Consider the following 13,430-nt stretch of genomic DNA (forward strand, 5'->3'; position numbering starts at 1 on the left):
GCCTGTTTTTCTTAAGGTATTCATTTTGTGGAAGTTATTTGGATTATATTTACTATTAAATTATAATCATTGAATTTTAAAATGTTGATCTGTTCTACACCAAAGACTGGTGGTGATCCCCAGCTAGTAAGGAATGATCCATCCTTTATAAATACACACAGTAATTTATAAAGTAATACACAAAGTAATTCATAAATTTACTCATATAAATTCATAAATGTGGTTCTGAGTGTTTGGCCAGTCTCATTTGGGTGATTATATAAATTGGACTTTCCTGGCATAAACAAAAACATGAACTTAGATGTTCATAATGTTGAAATATATTGCTGAAAACTTTAATCACATTTCTTTTCATCATACATAAAAACTATTTCATTTAAATATCTAACAGTAAATGGAGAAGTTAAAGTAAATGGAGAAGTTAAAGTTGACTACCGTATTTATGTCATATATTTGTTTGTGTTTAATTTTGTTCTCATTTTTATCACTTTCTAGTTTCAAGTATTAGATTGGATGAAGGCTAATAGCTATGTTTCAATAATAACTTAAACAGTAATTTTCCTTTTTTATTTCATTATATCCTTAGAAAAAATGTAATTCAGAGAAAGTTGCAAGTAATTAAATTCCAGGAGGATGACACAATATCTAAAACTAAATACTTAGGTTATAAAGCAGGCTCTTTAATTACTCACATTGTGCCAAAAGTTCAATAACTGGTCTTATAGTTACATCCATATAAATTTAGTTGGAAACCACATAATCGTCTTGCTTGGCTTAATGAACACAACATGAAACAATTATAATTCAGATAAGTTTATCTTAATTTCTATTTCTATTCTTGTTGTCTTAAAAGAAAAAACAATGCTTGTTTCTTATTACTAAAAGTTAGCATAATTGAAAAAGTAAATTTATGCAAAATACCCAAACGCTACATTGAAGGACAAAACAAGGTGACTTGGAGATCAAAAATAAATCATTATTTTGTTCATAAAAGCTGCCCATGTTTGCAGAGTAACTTAAAATGAGCAATCAGACTAGAACATAATAACCAAAACTGAGAAGAAATTCTGACTCTTGAAACATGCAGGAAAGCTGCAGGAAAACCAAGAAAAACACATACGTTAAACTACATTTGAACTTCTGTTAATAGGGCAAAAGGAAGGACAAGAAAGTATATGCCCTCTACCTCTTGAGACCTTTTAAAGGATTTAGGGTTTACTTAAGATTCTAAGATTTTAAGTATTTTACCAAGCAGTGACTTAGTTTTATTTTAGTGAAGTGATACCAAGTTATATAAGATTTTCTCTTTGTTATTTATAAATGAGAATAATTTTTATTATAATATCAGTGAGTATTTATGGAGCAATTACAATGTGCTACATAAGTAGCAAACAAGATAATCTCTAGCATATACGGTGCTCACAATGGGATATGGTCACAACTGTAGTGTATCAATAATTTAATAAAGTGCATGTTTAGGTACAATTTGGGAGAAACAAGTATGCTAATTTATATGTTCATGGCTATTCAGGGGGGCATAGCCTGGTAGAATAGTGAACAAGAAAGGTCTTAGGTAGCTACAAAGAATTTCAAACATTCTGGCCTCGCAAATATAAAGCTATGTGGTAAAGACAAGTACCAAAAATATATAGAAATGTAAGATTACACAGAAGCTTTAAATGTTTCCCTGAAAAGACATTAACCAAGAAGTTCCTTTAAATAAAATTTCTTCTTACACTACTTGAGTAATTTATAGTTATGGAAAGATTAATAACCAAGAGAAGGTCAAATATGAAGAAATACATAATATCAAGTGTAACTAAAAATGCTAAATCCAATCAATATTAATAAAAGGAAGATTTAGCACAGAGACATGCATAATTTGCAATAGAGATATACAGATTTCTACAACAATACAATCTCAAGAGAAAGTAACGCAATGTGAGTCAGGTTTAACAAAATTGAGAGGCTCACTTGACCAAATACGACACTTAACCGAACAAAATTATTCCTGCAGTTGGGGCTTTCTTTTAATTTCTCTCTCTCTGTTCTGAACCAAGAGTTTGGGAAATACTGGCTTCAGGAATTTGAACTCACCAGTTTCATGGTCTCCCGTCAGACACACCTCGTACTGGTAGCTCTGGGACAGGGTCCCCGTGCCGCTGACGTCCACCAGGTGGCCCGGAAAGGGGCCCTCGGGCACCGAGCAGCGACCCACCGAGGCCGCCCCGCCCCTCCTGCACAGCCGCACCGCGACGAACACCAGCACCGAGAAGACGAAGAGCGACGTCACCGACGCCAAGGCGACCACTAAGTAGACGGTGAGCGGGGCGATCGGGGCCGCGTCCACCGCTTCCGCTTCCGGGGCCGGCAGGTAGGGCTGCGACAAGCCGTCCACCAGCAGCACGTGCAGCGTGACGCTGGCCGAGAGCGGCGGCTCGCCGTTGTCCTTGACCAGCACCAGCAGCCTGTGCTTGGCCGCGTCGCGCTCGCTCAGCAGCCGGGCCGTGCGCACCTCGCCGTTGTGCGCCCACACGCCGAACAGGCCGGGCTCCGTGGCCTTGAGCAGCTGGTACGACAGCCAGGCGTTCTGGCCCGAGTCGCCGTCCACCGCCACCACCTTGGTCACCAGGTAGCCCGCCTCGGCCGCCCTGGGCACCAGCTCGGTGCAGGGCGCCGAGGCGTTCTGCAGCGGGTACAGCACGAAGGGCGCGTTGTCGTTGTCGTCCGCCACGAGCACGCGCACCAGCGCCTGGCTGCTGAGCGCGGGCGAGCCGCGGTCGGCGGCGCCCACGCGGAACTCGAACGCCCGCAGGGCTTCGTAGTCCAGGGACCTCAGGGCGAACAGGTGGCCGTTGTCCGGGTTGATGGACACCAGGGAGGCCAGGGGCACGTGCGCGTCGAGGGGCGGCAGCAGCGAGTAGGTGACCTGGGCGTTGGCGCCCGCGTCTCTGTCTGTGGCGCGGACGCTGCCGATGTGCAGGGCGGGACTGTTGTTCTCGCGGACGGACAGGGTGTAGGAGGTCTGGGTGAAGGCGGGGGCGTTGTCGTTGACGTCGGACACCAGCACGGTTATGTTGTGCTGGGTTTTCAGTCTCGGTGTCCCCATATCTGTGACGGTGATGGTGATGTTGTACTCGGCTCTGCTCTCTCTGTCCAGAGGGCTCTCTGTTACCAGGGTGTAGAAATTCTTTAAAGTCGGTTTTAGAATGAATGGCAGATTACCTGGAATAGAGCAAACCATCCTTCCATTGTCTCCGGAGTCTCTATCTCGAATTCGGAAGATGGAGACTACAGTTTCAGGAGCATTTTCTGGGATGGAGCAGGTGAGTGAAGGTATGGTAAATTCAGGGGCGTTGTCATTCACATCTACCACCTCTATGGCTACAGTGCCTTTTCCGGAAAGGCCTCCTCCATCTGTAGCCTCAATTTCCACGTGGTAAGATTTAATTTGTTCAAAATCCAATTTCTTTGTCAGTCGGATTTCTCCTGTGACTTCATTTATTGAGAAAGTTTGTTTAATTTCCTCTGATGCTTGGAACAAACTGTAGGAAACAGTCCCAAAGTTTCCAGCATCTACATCCCTAGCTAAAACAGTAAGTATTGGGGAGTCTAGGGGGATGTTTTCCAGAACCTGCACCTCATATGGAGTGTGCACAAACTCAGGAGCATTGTCATTGACATCCATGATCAGGATTCGTAACATGCTGGTGCCAGACCTAGGTGGAGACCCGCCATCCAGCGCCATGAGGGTTAAGCTGAACTCAGGCTGCTCCTCTCGATCCAGTGCTTTGTCCTGCACCAAATCTGGATATTTATTGCCCTCACTATGATTTCGAGTGACAACGTGAAAATGAGAATTGGGGCTGATAGTGTATTTTTGAAGACCATTGCTGCCCACATCCAAATCCTGAGCTAATTTCAACGGAAAAACAGTCCCCGGCTGGCTGTTTTCCGGTATTTTCAGGAGCATTTCCCTATTCGGGAATACTGGGGAGTGGTCATTTATGTCCTGGATTAATAGTTCCCCTTCAAAAAATTGCACCGGAGTTTCCAGGAACACTTGGAAATGCAGCACACAGGGTTCAACGGGGCCACATATATCTTCCCGGTCTAGTTTCTCCCTCAAAAGCAAATCTCCAGTCTGGCGATCTAGCAGCAAGCGCTGCTTGTCATCGTCACACACCACCTGGGCCGACCGGGCGGCCAGCTCCCCAATTCCCAGGCCCAGGTCCTTGGTCAAATGGGCTATAAAGGAGACGCTCTCTGTTTCTTCCAGCACAGAATAACGAATAGGCGCAGGGTGAACCTGAGATAAGAATACTATCAAAATAAATGTCATCACTTGCCTGTTTTGTTGAATTCTCTCTAGCGTCTCCATGTTGGCGCCAGAGTGCTTACATCCAATCCCTTCAGCAACCACAAAAAGACCCGAGGTATTAAATTCTGACTTCTTGCTTGGTAGAATCTTCAAAAAATTACCTTTAATCTTAAAGTCGTTTAGTATATCGCTACCCAAACTCGTTGGTAACCCAGCACGGCTGGCAAAGCTGCTTCTGTGTGGTGTTGATTTCGTCTGGCAACAAAGGAACACGGGAGCTTTTTAGGGCTCCTTATTCACAGTCTTAGCCGGCAGCGCCACCCTGCGTCCTTACTGAGAAACTAATACTGTAGTCTCAAGTCAGCCTATTTTGGAAGTGTCCAAATGTAAGCCCTTTAAAAAAGTGTATAGAACTTTTTTTTTTTTTTTTTGCGGTACGCGGGCCTCTCACCGCATACCGCCGCGGAGCACAGGCTCCGGACGTGCAGGACCAGTGGCCATGGCCCACGGGCCCAGCCGCCCCGCGGCATGCGGGATCCTCCCGGACCGGGGCAAGAACCCGCGCCCCCTGCATCAGCAGGCGGACCCCCAACCACTGCGCCAAGAGGGAAGCCCTAGAACTTTAAAAAGTTTTGTTATTCCATTAAATGGTTTAAGGTATAGGTTATTCCATTACATTGCATGAGCTAGAATAATTGTGAGCACAAAGCAAGGGGCTATCTTCCTCTCCCCATACCCTTACAAGTGGAACTTAAAGAACTCCATTTACCCTTTGTCATAATCTAACCAGGGGAGATAAACTCTTATAAAATTATAATTAATAATAGTTTTATCTGTTTATTTCCAAGTATGTGAGAAATTTATGATGATGCAAAAAGTTTGTGTAAGGTGTTCTGTACCACTTGGTCTCAGGTTCTATTTTTTTACACTGGTGTGCAAACAGTAATACAGTTGAATAAAGAGGCATCTTGCTTTGTTAAAAGTCCTTTTACACTGTGAACCCACATTAAAATATTAAGGAGGTCAAATAGTATTAGAATCAGATTCTTAGATCCAGAGAGGAAATGAAAGGATTTTTACAGATAAAGAAACAGAAGCTCAGAGGGTGATAGGACTTGATTATTCTACTTGACTATTATCAGGATAATATCAAGACAAAATTGAGTGAAAACCATAGAATTTTATTAAGGTAAAGCCTTTAAGTTTAAGCTGATTTAGCTAGATATCTGTATTTAATAATGAGTTTGCTTCTTACCACATTGATCCTTTGTAGCCCAGATATCACATTCCTTGACTAGCCAATTTGCGGGAAGACAAGAAGCAGTGATTTAAAACATTTTAATGTGTGAGCAAAGGGTACCTCAAGCTTTGCCTACTTATATATGGTGAAGAGGAGAGACTTGTTTATAAAATGGATTTCAGTGCAGCATGCAGCTATTGTGATTTCCCTGATATAGTAAGTTAACTGAGACACAGTTAATCAGTTTACTGGTTACAATTAGTATATTGAATGGAGTACCACTTATCTTGGTACATATGGGATTTCTCCTCCTTAAATATCTTATAATTTAATTACTTAATTAACTTCATAAATTATGATTCACATTTAATGATTTTAAAATTATGTCAGTAATCTTAGATTCTGATAATGATAGAAAATATTAGGAAAAATTATTATTATTATTATTTACTTTTTTTTGGCTATGCTGCGCACATGCGCGGTCTTAATTCCACAACCAGAGATCGAACCCGTGTCCCCTGCAGTGGAAGCGTGGAGCCTTAACTGCTGGTCCGCCAGGGAAGTCCCAGGAAACATTATTTTTGAAAGAAGCCTGGACTATAGTAGTCATTCAGTAAATATCATTTGGATAAATTAATTAACCCACTCTAATGATCATATTTCTAGCTATAGTAGAAGATTACTGTGAGATCATGCATTCAGCCATGAACATGTCTGACACTGAATACAGAATTCTGAGAGATGAGAGTATAATACACTCTAAGCACTGTTCAAATAAATTTACTTTTATTCTAGCTCTGTTAATTCCTGTTGTAAGAGATCTAGTAATAGCAATAATAGTAATATTAATATGCTGTAGAATTTTCTTTCATGCTTAAGGCAAACCAGAGAAATATATATCAACATTAAGTGAAATGATAAAAAATAATAAACATACTGAAAAGAAAAAAAGAAAGAATATTATTTTAGATATAAATGGAAGGCAAATTTCCTGAATGAAACAAAAAATTGTTTCATACTGTATTAACTGAGCTCTAGTTAAAGTTAAAGAGTTCAGGACAAAATTCAAACTAGATTTTGTTTACTTATTCCTATATGCTGACATAGTAATAGTGTTGCAGATTAGCTCTTTTCGATCCCTTTTGTCAATCCAAAACAAATGAAATCTATGTAATATTAACATATATGTGTCACTATATGCCAGATAGTACTCTAAGCATTTTACATACACTAACTCATTTTATCCCTCAAACAACCCTATGAGGTTGGCACTCTTATTAGGCACATTTTATAGACAAAGACATTGAGGAATAGAGAGTTTAAATAATCTGCCCATAGTCACGCACCATGTGAAAATGGCAAAGGTAGGATTCAAACTGTTACAGAATGGCTCCAGAATCCATTCTTTGATCTAACTAAGTGGAATTAGAGAGGTGAACAACATTTTAGGTAATTTAGATCCAAACTTCAGCCTTGCCTTGGGTACACAGATATCATGGGTGAAATATATTTCTATTCAAATTTTCAATTAATATAAGAATCTTTTAAATAGTTTGTCTCCCTTTAGAGATAGGTACCAGCAAAAAGAGGTGCTTACAAAATTTAGAAATTGAAAGGAAAACTAAGAGTCTTTTGTTGAGATCATTAATTAGGTTTAAAAAAAAAACTAAGAGTGACATGAATAATGAATTCCCTGTAGCCTTAAATATATATATATATAAAAATATCTATGTATAGATCTTTTGAAATGTTATCAGTGTGTAAAGTTAAAATCAAGAAAGGTGGCCTAAGATGATAGTTTAACATTGCATCATGGATTATTTTGCCAAACTGCCAAACTTATCAGAAAAAAAACTATTATATCTGCATGGAAGAGGCAATAATGATAAAGAGAATGACTACCTGCAAAACCATTCCATTCCAGTCAGGAAAGCTGCATTATCCATTCTGAAGGATTCATACAACAACTTACACAATTGGTTGCCAGACCTGAAGCACAATATTTAAAACATTTCTTCCATTTTGAATACACAAAGAGAGATAGAATAGTTAGAGGGATACTCTGGTAATTAAATATCAGTTCTAATTCCTCCTTGGTAAAATACAGGCAAGAACTTTAAATATCATTGAGGGAAAGATAAAAATCATTTTAAAGGAATTTGAATACAAGAAGTCCTGAAGTTCAAATGCTAAACACATACTTTGAAGTTTTGAGTAGTCTCACTTGTTTAAAAAAAGAGAGAGAGAATGTTTTTTTAAACTTCATGATGACTTGAGGGCTGTTTTGCTCTTAACTTGGAAGGGGAAAGTACAGAGAGATATTAAGCAATAATTGTTGAAAGGAGAGATGAATTGGTGAAATATGTATTAGATTTTAAATAGTATTTTTAGTTACTAAAATCACACTTCAAATAGTATTATTTCAAAATATTAAGCAGCATTGATAACTGGTAATTATAAATGGTTTGTAGATTTTACTAGAAATTCTTATAAAGGAATTATCTTTTGGAATTTTCTACTAAATAGATAAATTAGATTCATCAGCTGGCCATTCAAATGAAATAACCGTAAAGGAAACAATACTTGTCACTGGTAAAAGCAAACTAAAATTTAATATCTTTTAACCTTTTAATATCTTATAGCTAAACTGAAGCTATGTTTTTAAACAATCACACTAATTGAAATGCAAATTTAGAAAGGAGATATTTGAATAATTAGTGTTTGGCCTTAGAAATTTGTGATGAAATCCAATATAATTTCTAATAATTCCTTGTATTACATACTATATTAAAAATAGGGGCTTCCCTGGTGGCGCACTGGTTGAGAGTCCGCCTGTCGATGCAGGGGACGCGGGTTCGTGCCCCGGTCCGGGAAGATCCCACATGCCGCAGAGCGGCTGGGCCGGTGAGCCATGGCCGCTGAGCCTGCACGTCCGGAGCCTGTGCTCCGCAACGAGAGAGGCCACAACAGTGAGAAGCCCGCGTACCGCAAAAAAAAAAATAAATAGTATTTGTATGTTTAATTTTTCAAGATTGTTTTGGCTACTTGCATTTCCAAGTGAATTTTACCTTCAATTTGCTAATTTCTGCAAACAAAACAAAACAAAACAAAACCAAGCCTGCTGGGATTTTGATAGGGATTCAGTTGAATCTGTGAACCAACGTTAAATCTTCCAACACATGAACAATTTTCCATTTACTTAGGTTTTCTTTAATTTCTTTCACTGATGTTTTATAGTTTTTGGCATACAAGTCTTGCACTTATTAAATTTATTCCTAAGTATTGTATTATTATTATTATTTTGCGGTACGTGGGCCTCTCACTGTTGTGGCCTCTCCCGCTGAGGAGCACAGGCTCCGGACGCGCAGGCTCAGCGGCCATGGCTCACGGGCCCAGCCGCTCCGCGGCATGTGGGATCTTCCCGGACCGGGGCACGAACCCTCATCCGCTGCATCGGCAGGTGGACTCTCAACCACTGCGCCACCAGGGAAGCCCAGCTGTGGGTTTTCATAGTTGCGTTTTATCAAGTTGAGGATATTCCCTATAATTCTTAGTGTTTTTATTGTGAAAAGGTGTATTTTGTACAATGCTTTTCCTGCATTTATTGAAATGGTTGTATGGTTTTCCTTTTCTGTTAATACGGTATATTGCATTGATTGATTTTCATATGTTAAATCAACCTGTATTTCTGGGACAAATCCCACTTGGTCATGTTGTATAATCCTTTTCACACGTTGCTGGAGTCAGTTTGCTAATATTTTGTTGAGGATTTTTTATACCTATATTCACAAGAGATATTGGTATTTAATTTCCTTTCCTTGTGTTATCTTTGGTTCTGGCAGCAGGGTAATACTGGCCTCATAAAATGAATTGGGAAGTGGTCCCTGCTCCCTTTTTTTTAAAACAAGTTTGTGAAATATTGGTGTTAATTCTTTTTTTAAAAAAATATTTATTTATTTATTTGGCTGCACCTGGTCTTAGTTGCAGCACTCGAGATCTTCGTTGCCACATGCAGGATCTTCATTGCAGCATGCAGTATCTTTAGTTGCGGCATGCGGGATCTTTAGTTGTGGCACGTGGGATCTTTAGTTGAGGCATGCGGGATCTAGTTCCCTGACCAGGGATCAAACCTGGGCCCCCTGTATTGGGAGCATGGAGTCTTAGCCACTGGACCACCAAAGAAGTCCTTGGTGTTAATTTTTTAAATGTTCAGTACAATTCACCAGTGAAGCCATCTAGTCCTGGCTTTTCCTTGTGGAAAGTTTTCTGACTACTGATTAAGTCTTGTTGAAACATTCAGGATGAAGAAATCCATTTCCCCAGAGATAAATATAATGGGAAAAAAACCCCTCAAAAGACAATACTTAGAGAAGACAATTTTAATTTTTGATAAACTTCTAATTTTTCTAAAAGTTCAGTTTCTCATCAAAGTCTTTCCCCATGGACAGCCCATATTAGTTGGACACTATTGACTTCAAAAATCTGAACCCATGGGCTTCCCTGGTGGCGCAGTGGTTGAGAGTCCGCCTGCCGATACAGGGGACACGGGTTTGTGCCCCAGTCAAAGTTGAGCAAAGCTTGAGCTAAGCTTCTTAATTAAGGCTTGGATTTGTAGAGCCTGAGGCTGTAACCACTTTGAGACTCCTTCCTCCCTTTGCAAGACTACCAAAACCAGTAATGGTATGAGGGAAACCTCCAATAGAACATGAGTTCTCAATAAAATATTACCAACTAACAAGACTAACAGTGTGAAAAACAGACTCAACAAATAAAAGATGTATACAGAAGAAACAGAGATTGGAACAATATGGAAAGAACTTAAAAGTAAAAGATATTTAATTTCCTCCAACAAAAAAGAAGGAAATGGCAATTGTTAAAAAAAAAAAAAGAACAAATTGTTGTGAAAATCTGCCAAATGGAAATTTTTGGGGAAAAAAGCCCACCAAAAACTATAGTTAATTTAAAAAAATTCAGTATATTGGGTGAATCTCAGGTTTGGACCTAGCAAATATCAGAACATCAAGAATAAAGAAAACATCTTAGAGAAAAGAAGTTTACAGATAAAAGAATGAGAACTAGACTGATAGACTGTTCATCAACAGTCTTCCATACCAAAAGAGGGAGAAGGAAAATTAGTTTACATTTTATTTTTTTATATAAATTTATTTATTTTTTTGCTGTGTTGGGTCTTCGTTGCTGTGCACGGGCTTTTGCTAGTTGCGGCGAGCGGGGTCTACTCTTCGTTGCGGTGCGCGCGCTTCTCATTGAAGTGGCTTCTCTTGTTGCAGAGCATGGGCTCTAGGCGCGTGGACTTCAGTAGCTGTGGCTTGTGGGCTCTAGAGCGCAGGCTCAGTAGTTGTGGTTCACGAGCTTAGTTGCTCCGCAGCATGGGGGATCTTCTCAGACTAGGGCTCGAAACCGTGTCCCCTGCATTGGCAGGCGGATTCTTAACTGCTGCACCAACAGGGAAGTCCCTAGTTTACATTTTAAAATCTATGACCAACCAAACTATTGGCTAAGAACATGAGGATTAGACGTACAAATAACTGAATTATGCCTAATAGGTTGCCAGCTTTAAAACATGTAACAATCTACTCTAAGAAGCAAAATATAGTAGTGGAATATATGTTTAAAAACTGTAATTTTTTAAAGTCCCCATTTGCAAGGAAGCCATATTCAAGGATTAAGGAAGATTTATTAAAAGTGTGGTAAGTTAGTTCACTAGTTTTAATGAGTGATATTTGAATATAGTTTAGTCTTTTAACAACTCTACATAAAAGTTTAAAGTTCATTTTCATCTCTTTGCCTTTCAGTATTAAAAACTAGATTAGAATATTAGTAAGAGATCAATCTGGAAATAATTCACAGTAATGAATTTGTCCATCCTTTAAAAGAAAAACTACTGGGAAATTATTATGAATGTAGAAAGTCATCATTTTTACCTAGTGCTGGACTTTCGGTTGGGGGAATTCCAAAAAGTGGCAAAGATACTTAGTACTATACATATAGTGCCCTCTCTGTCATGTACTTAATAAGATATCCAGGTAAAGAAGTTTCTGAAAGTTGTCTTCAAATAAAAGGGTAAAAGGTTTCCAATAGCCAAGAAATAAAAGCAACTTTGAACCAAGAGTAAGGTATAATTTTTTCCTATCTTCAAATTTAGTCCATATGATCTTTTCTGGCTTTACGAAACTCTGATCACTTCTCAACAATATGTGAATTCAGTGCATCTATCAACTAAGATATTATTAAGTATCTGTCTTCTTATGTCTGGGTCTAAATAACTCCCCGGTTATATAGTGCCTCCAATTTGAGTCCAAAATCATATACCATATTGGCCAAAAAAGAACTGGCCTCCATATTTTCTGTAGTTGAAAACTTCCCTGGTTCTGACATGAGCTGGAACTAAGCCAGCCAAATACAGAGAAGTCTTGATCAGAATTCTTTGCCTTTTCTCTGATCTTCATGAAAATTCAGCTAAGTATGAAAAGAAGAAAAAAACATCTGACCAAAGATTCAGATTCAATATCTCTATAAAGTACTTAATGAGTGAAAGGAAATACTGTCTTTCCCCTGATTACTAAAGATTCATGTATTTGACTCTCATACCTAAAATAACACCATTTTAATATGATTATAACTTTATGTGTGATTGAAGACATGTCAGTATTAAACTTTGTTTTTTTTTACAGTCATTAGGAGTTTTAAATTTTTGAGCTGTAATTAACATGTAACACTATATTGGCTTCAGGTGTGACAATGATTTGATATTTGTGCATATTGCAAATGATGACATAAGTCTAGTTAACATCTAGTTAACAACATTCTTTTTCTCTTTTGAGAATTTTCAAAATCTTTGAGAAACTTCAGTTCTCTTTCTTCTAGTCATGAGTATTCAATTTCTGGAAAGTTCTATGCCTCTGGATGAGAAAATGCCTATGAGGAGAAATTTTATTTTTTCCTAATCAGATTTGTTAATTGGGGACTAAATATTATGTACTTTAAAATAAGGTTATTTTTTCTATTTCATTCAAACTAGACATAAAAATTGATGTTTGGTTGCTTCAAGAGTTTATTCTTAGTTGCAGTTAATTTAGACTTTCACAGTGATATTGCTCTCTCCCCTTTAGAACTTCCCATTCTTCTAATCTTCTTTTAATTACTCTACAGGAGGTAGAATGCTGATGTGGTTGGGCAGTGTTTATCCCAGAAGGACCATACATAATCCTAAGTCATGTCAGGTTGAAATATGAAAGAGGGAACTAAGAGAGGAAACAAAGAAAATATTTCCTTCATATATCACCATATAAATGCCAAGTAGATATTAATTCTTTTAAAGTAGTATTGGATGGGAAACCACTTTTGCTATAAAGCATTTAGAGAACATATATACATGTACTTTCTTGAAATTTTTTTAAAATGGCCCTCAGGTTGATAATACTTACATCTCAGAAGTTAAAAAACAAATTGTCATTCCACCAGATGCTTATTAAATAATCTTTTCATGCCAAATGAAAAAGCACGATCAGTTGTTCAAAATGCCTATGTTTAATTTTTTTCTCAGTCATCCATCATAAATACACTTTACGCAAATTTAAGAGTAATCTGACCTACATTTTTTGTCCATTTTTAGCCAATATAAGCATATACAGTGTTGAAATATTAATTGCAAATGTCAAAACAGAAAATGAAGTATATGTGTAAGTTTTATTTGAGTACTAAGCCCCTACAGGATGATACACCTTAAAATGGTACATATTAAAACATTTTTAGTTATCCACTTCATTAACCACAGACAAAGCTGCTTTAGGAGTATTATAAAGAATATTACCTGACTATATTCAATAGGGTAAATTATAATATTGGTGG

General features: G+C 38.3%; 6 protein-coding genes and 1 long non-coding RNA gene across 9 annotated transcripts in view; 3 read left to right on the top strand and 4 right to left on the bottom strand.

Moving 5' to 3' along the window:
* Positions 1-4,645, bottom strand: part of LOC101280781 (protocadherin beta-4) — an 80,906-nt gene extending 76,261 nt beyond the window's left edge. The window contains exon 1 of the mRNA XM_004280313.4: positions 2,126-4,645. Coding sequence (XP_004280361.2) covers positions 2,126-4,381 — 2,256 coding nt within the window. The 5' untranslated portion in view covers positions 4,382-4,645. The remainder of the gene's footprint in view (positions 1-2,125) is intronic.
* The window catches only part of LOC117196771 (uncharacterized), a 190,218-nt gene that overhangs the window by 147,757 nt on the left and 29,031 nt on the right, over positions 1-13,430 (bottom strand). The window lies entirely within an intron of this gene.
* LOC101286646 (transcription initiation factor TFIID subunit 7) overlaps positions 1-13,430 on the top strand; it is a 209,203-nt gene that overhangs the window by 134,788 nt on the left and 60,985 nt on the right. The window lies entirely within an intron of this gene.
* LOC101284110 (transcription initiation factor TFIID subunit 7) overlaps positions 1-13,430 on the top strand; it is a 179,059-nt gene that overhangs the window by 134,788 nt on the left and 30,841 nt on the right. The gene's annotated exons all lie outside the window — the stretch shown is intronic.
* Positions 1-13,430, top strand: part of LOC125964116 (transcription initiation factor TFIID subunit 7) — a 178,927-nt gene that overhangs the window by 134,656 nt on the left and 30,841 nt on the right. The gene's annotated exons all lie outside the window — the stretch shown is intronic.
* LOC101284350 (protocadherin beta-2) overlaps positions 1-13,430 on the bottom strand; it is a 116,532-nt gene that overhangs the window by 94,149 nt on the left and 8,953 nt on the right. The gene's annotated exons all lie outside the window — the stretch shown is intronic.
* LOC101285117 (protocadherin beta-3) overlaps positions 1-13,430 on the bottom strand; it is a 78,186-nt gene that overhangs the window by 60,350 nt on the left and 4,406 nt on the right. The gene's annotated exons all lie outside the window — the stretch shown is intronic.

The sequence above is a fragment of the Orcinus orca genome, chromosome 3, assembly GCF_937001465.1.
Source record: "Orcinus orca chromosome 3, mOrcOrc1.1, whole genome shotgun sequence".
In the NCBI taxonomy this organism is placed as follows: domain Eukaryota; kingdom Metazoa; phylum Chordata; class Mammalia; order Artiodactyla; family Delphinidae; genus Orcinus; species Orcinus orca.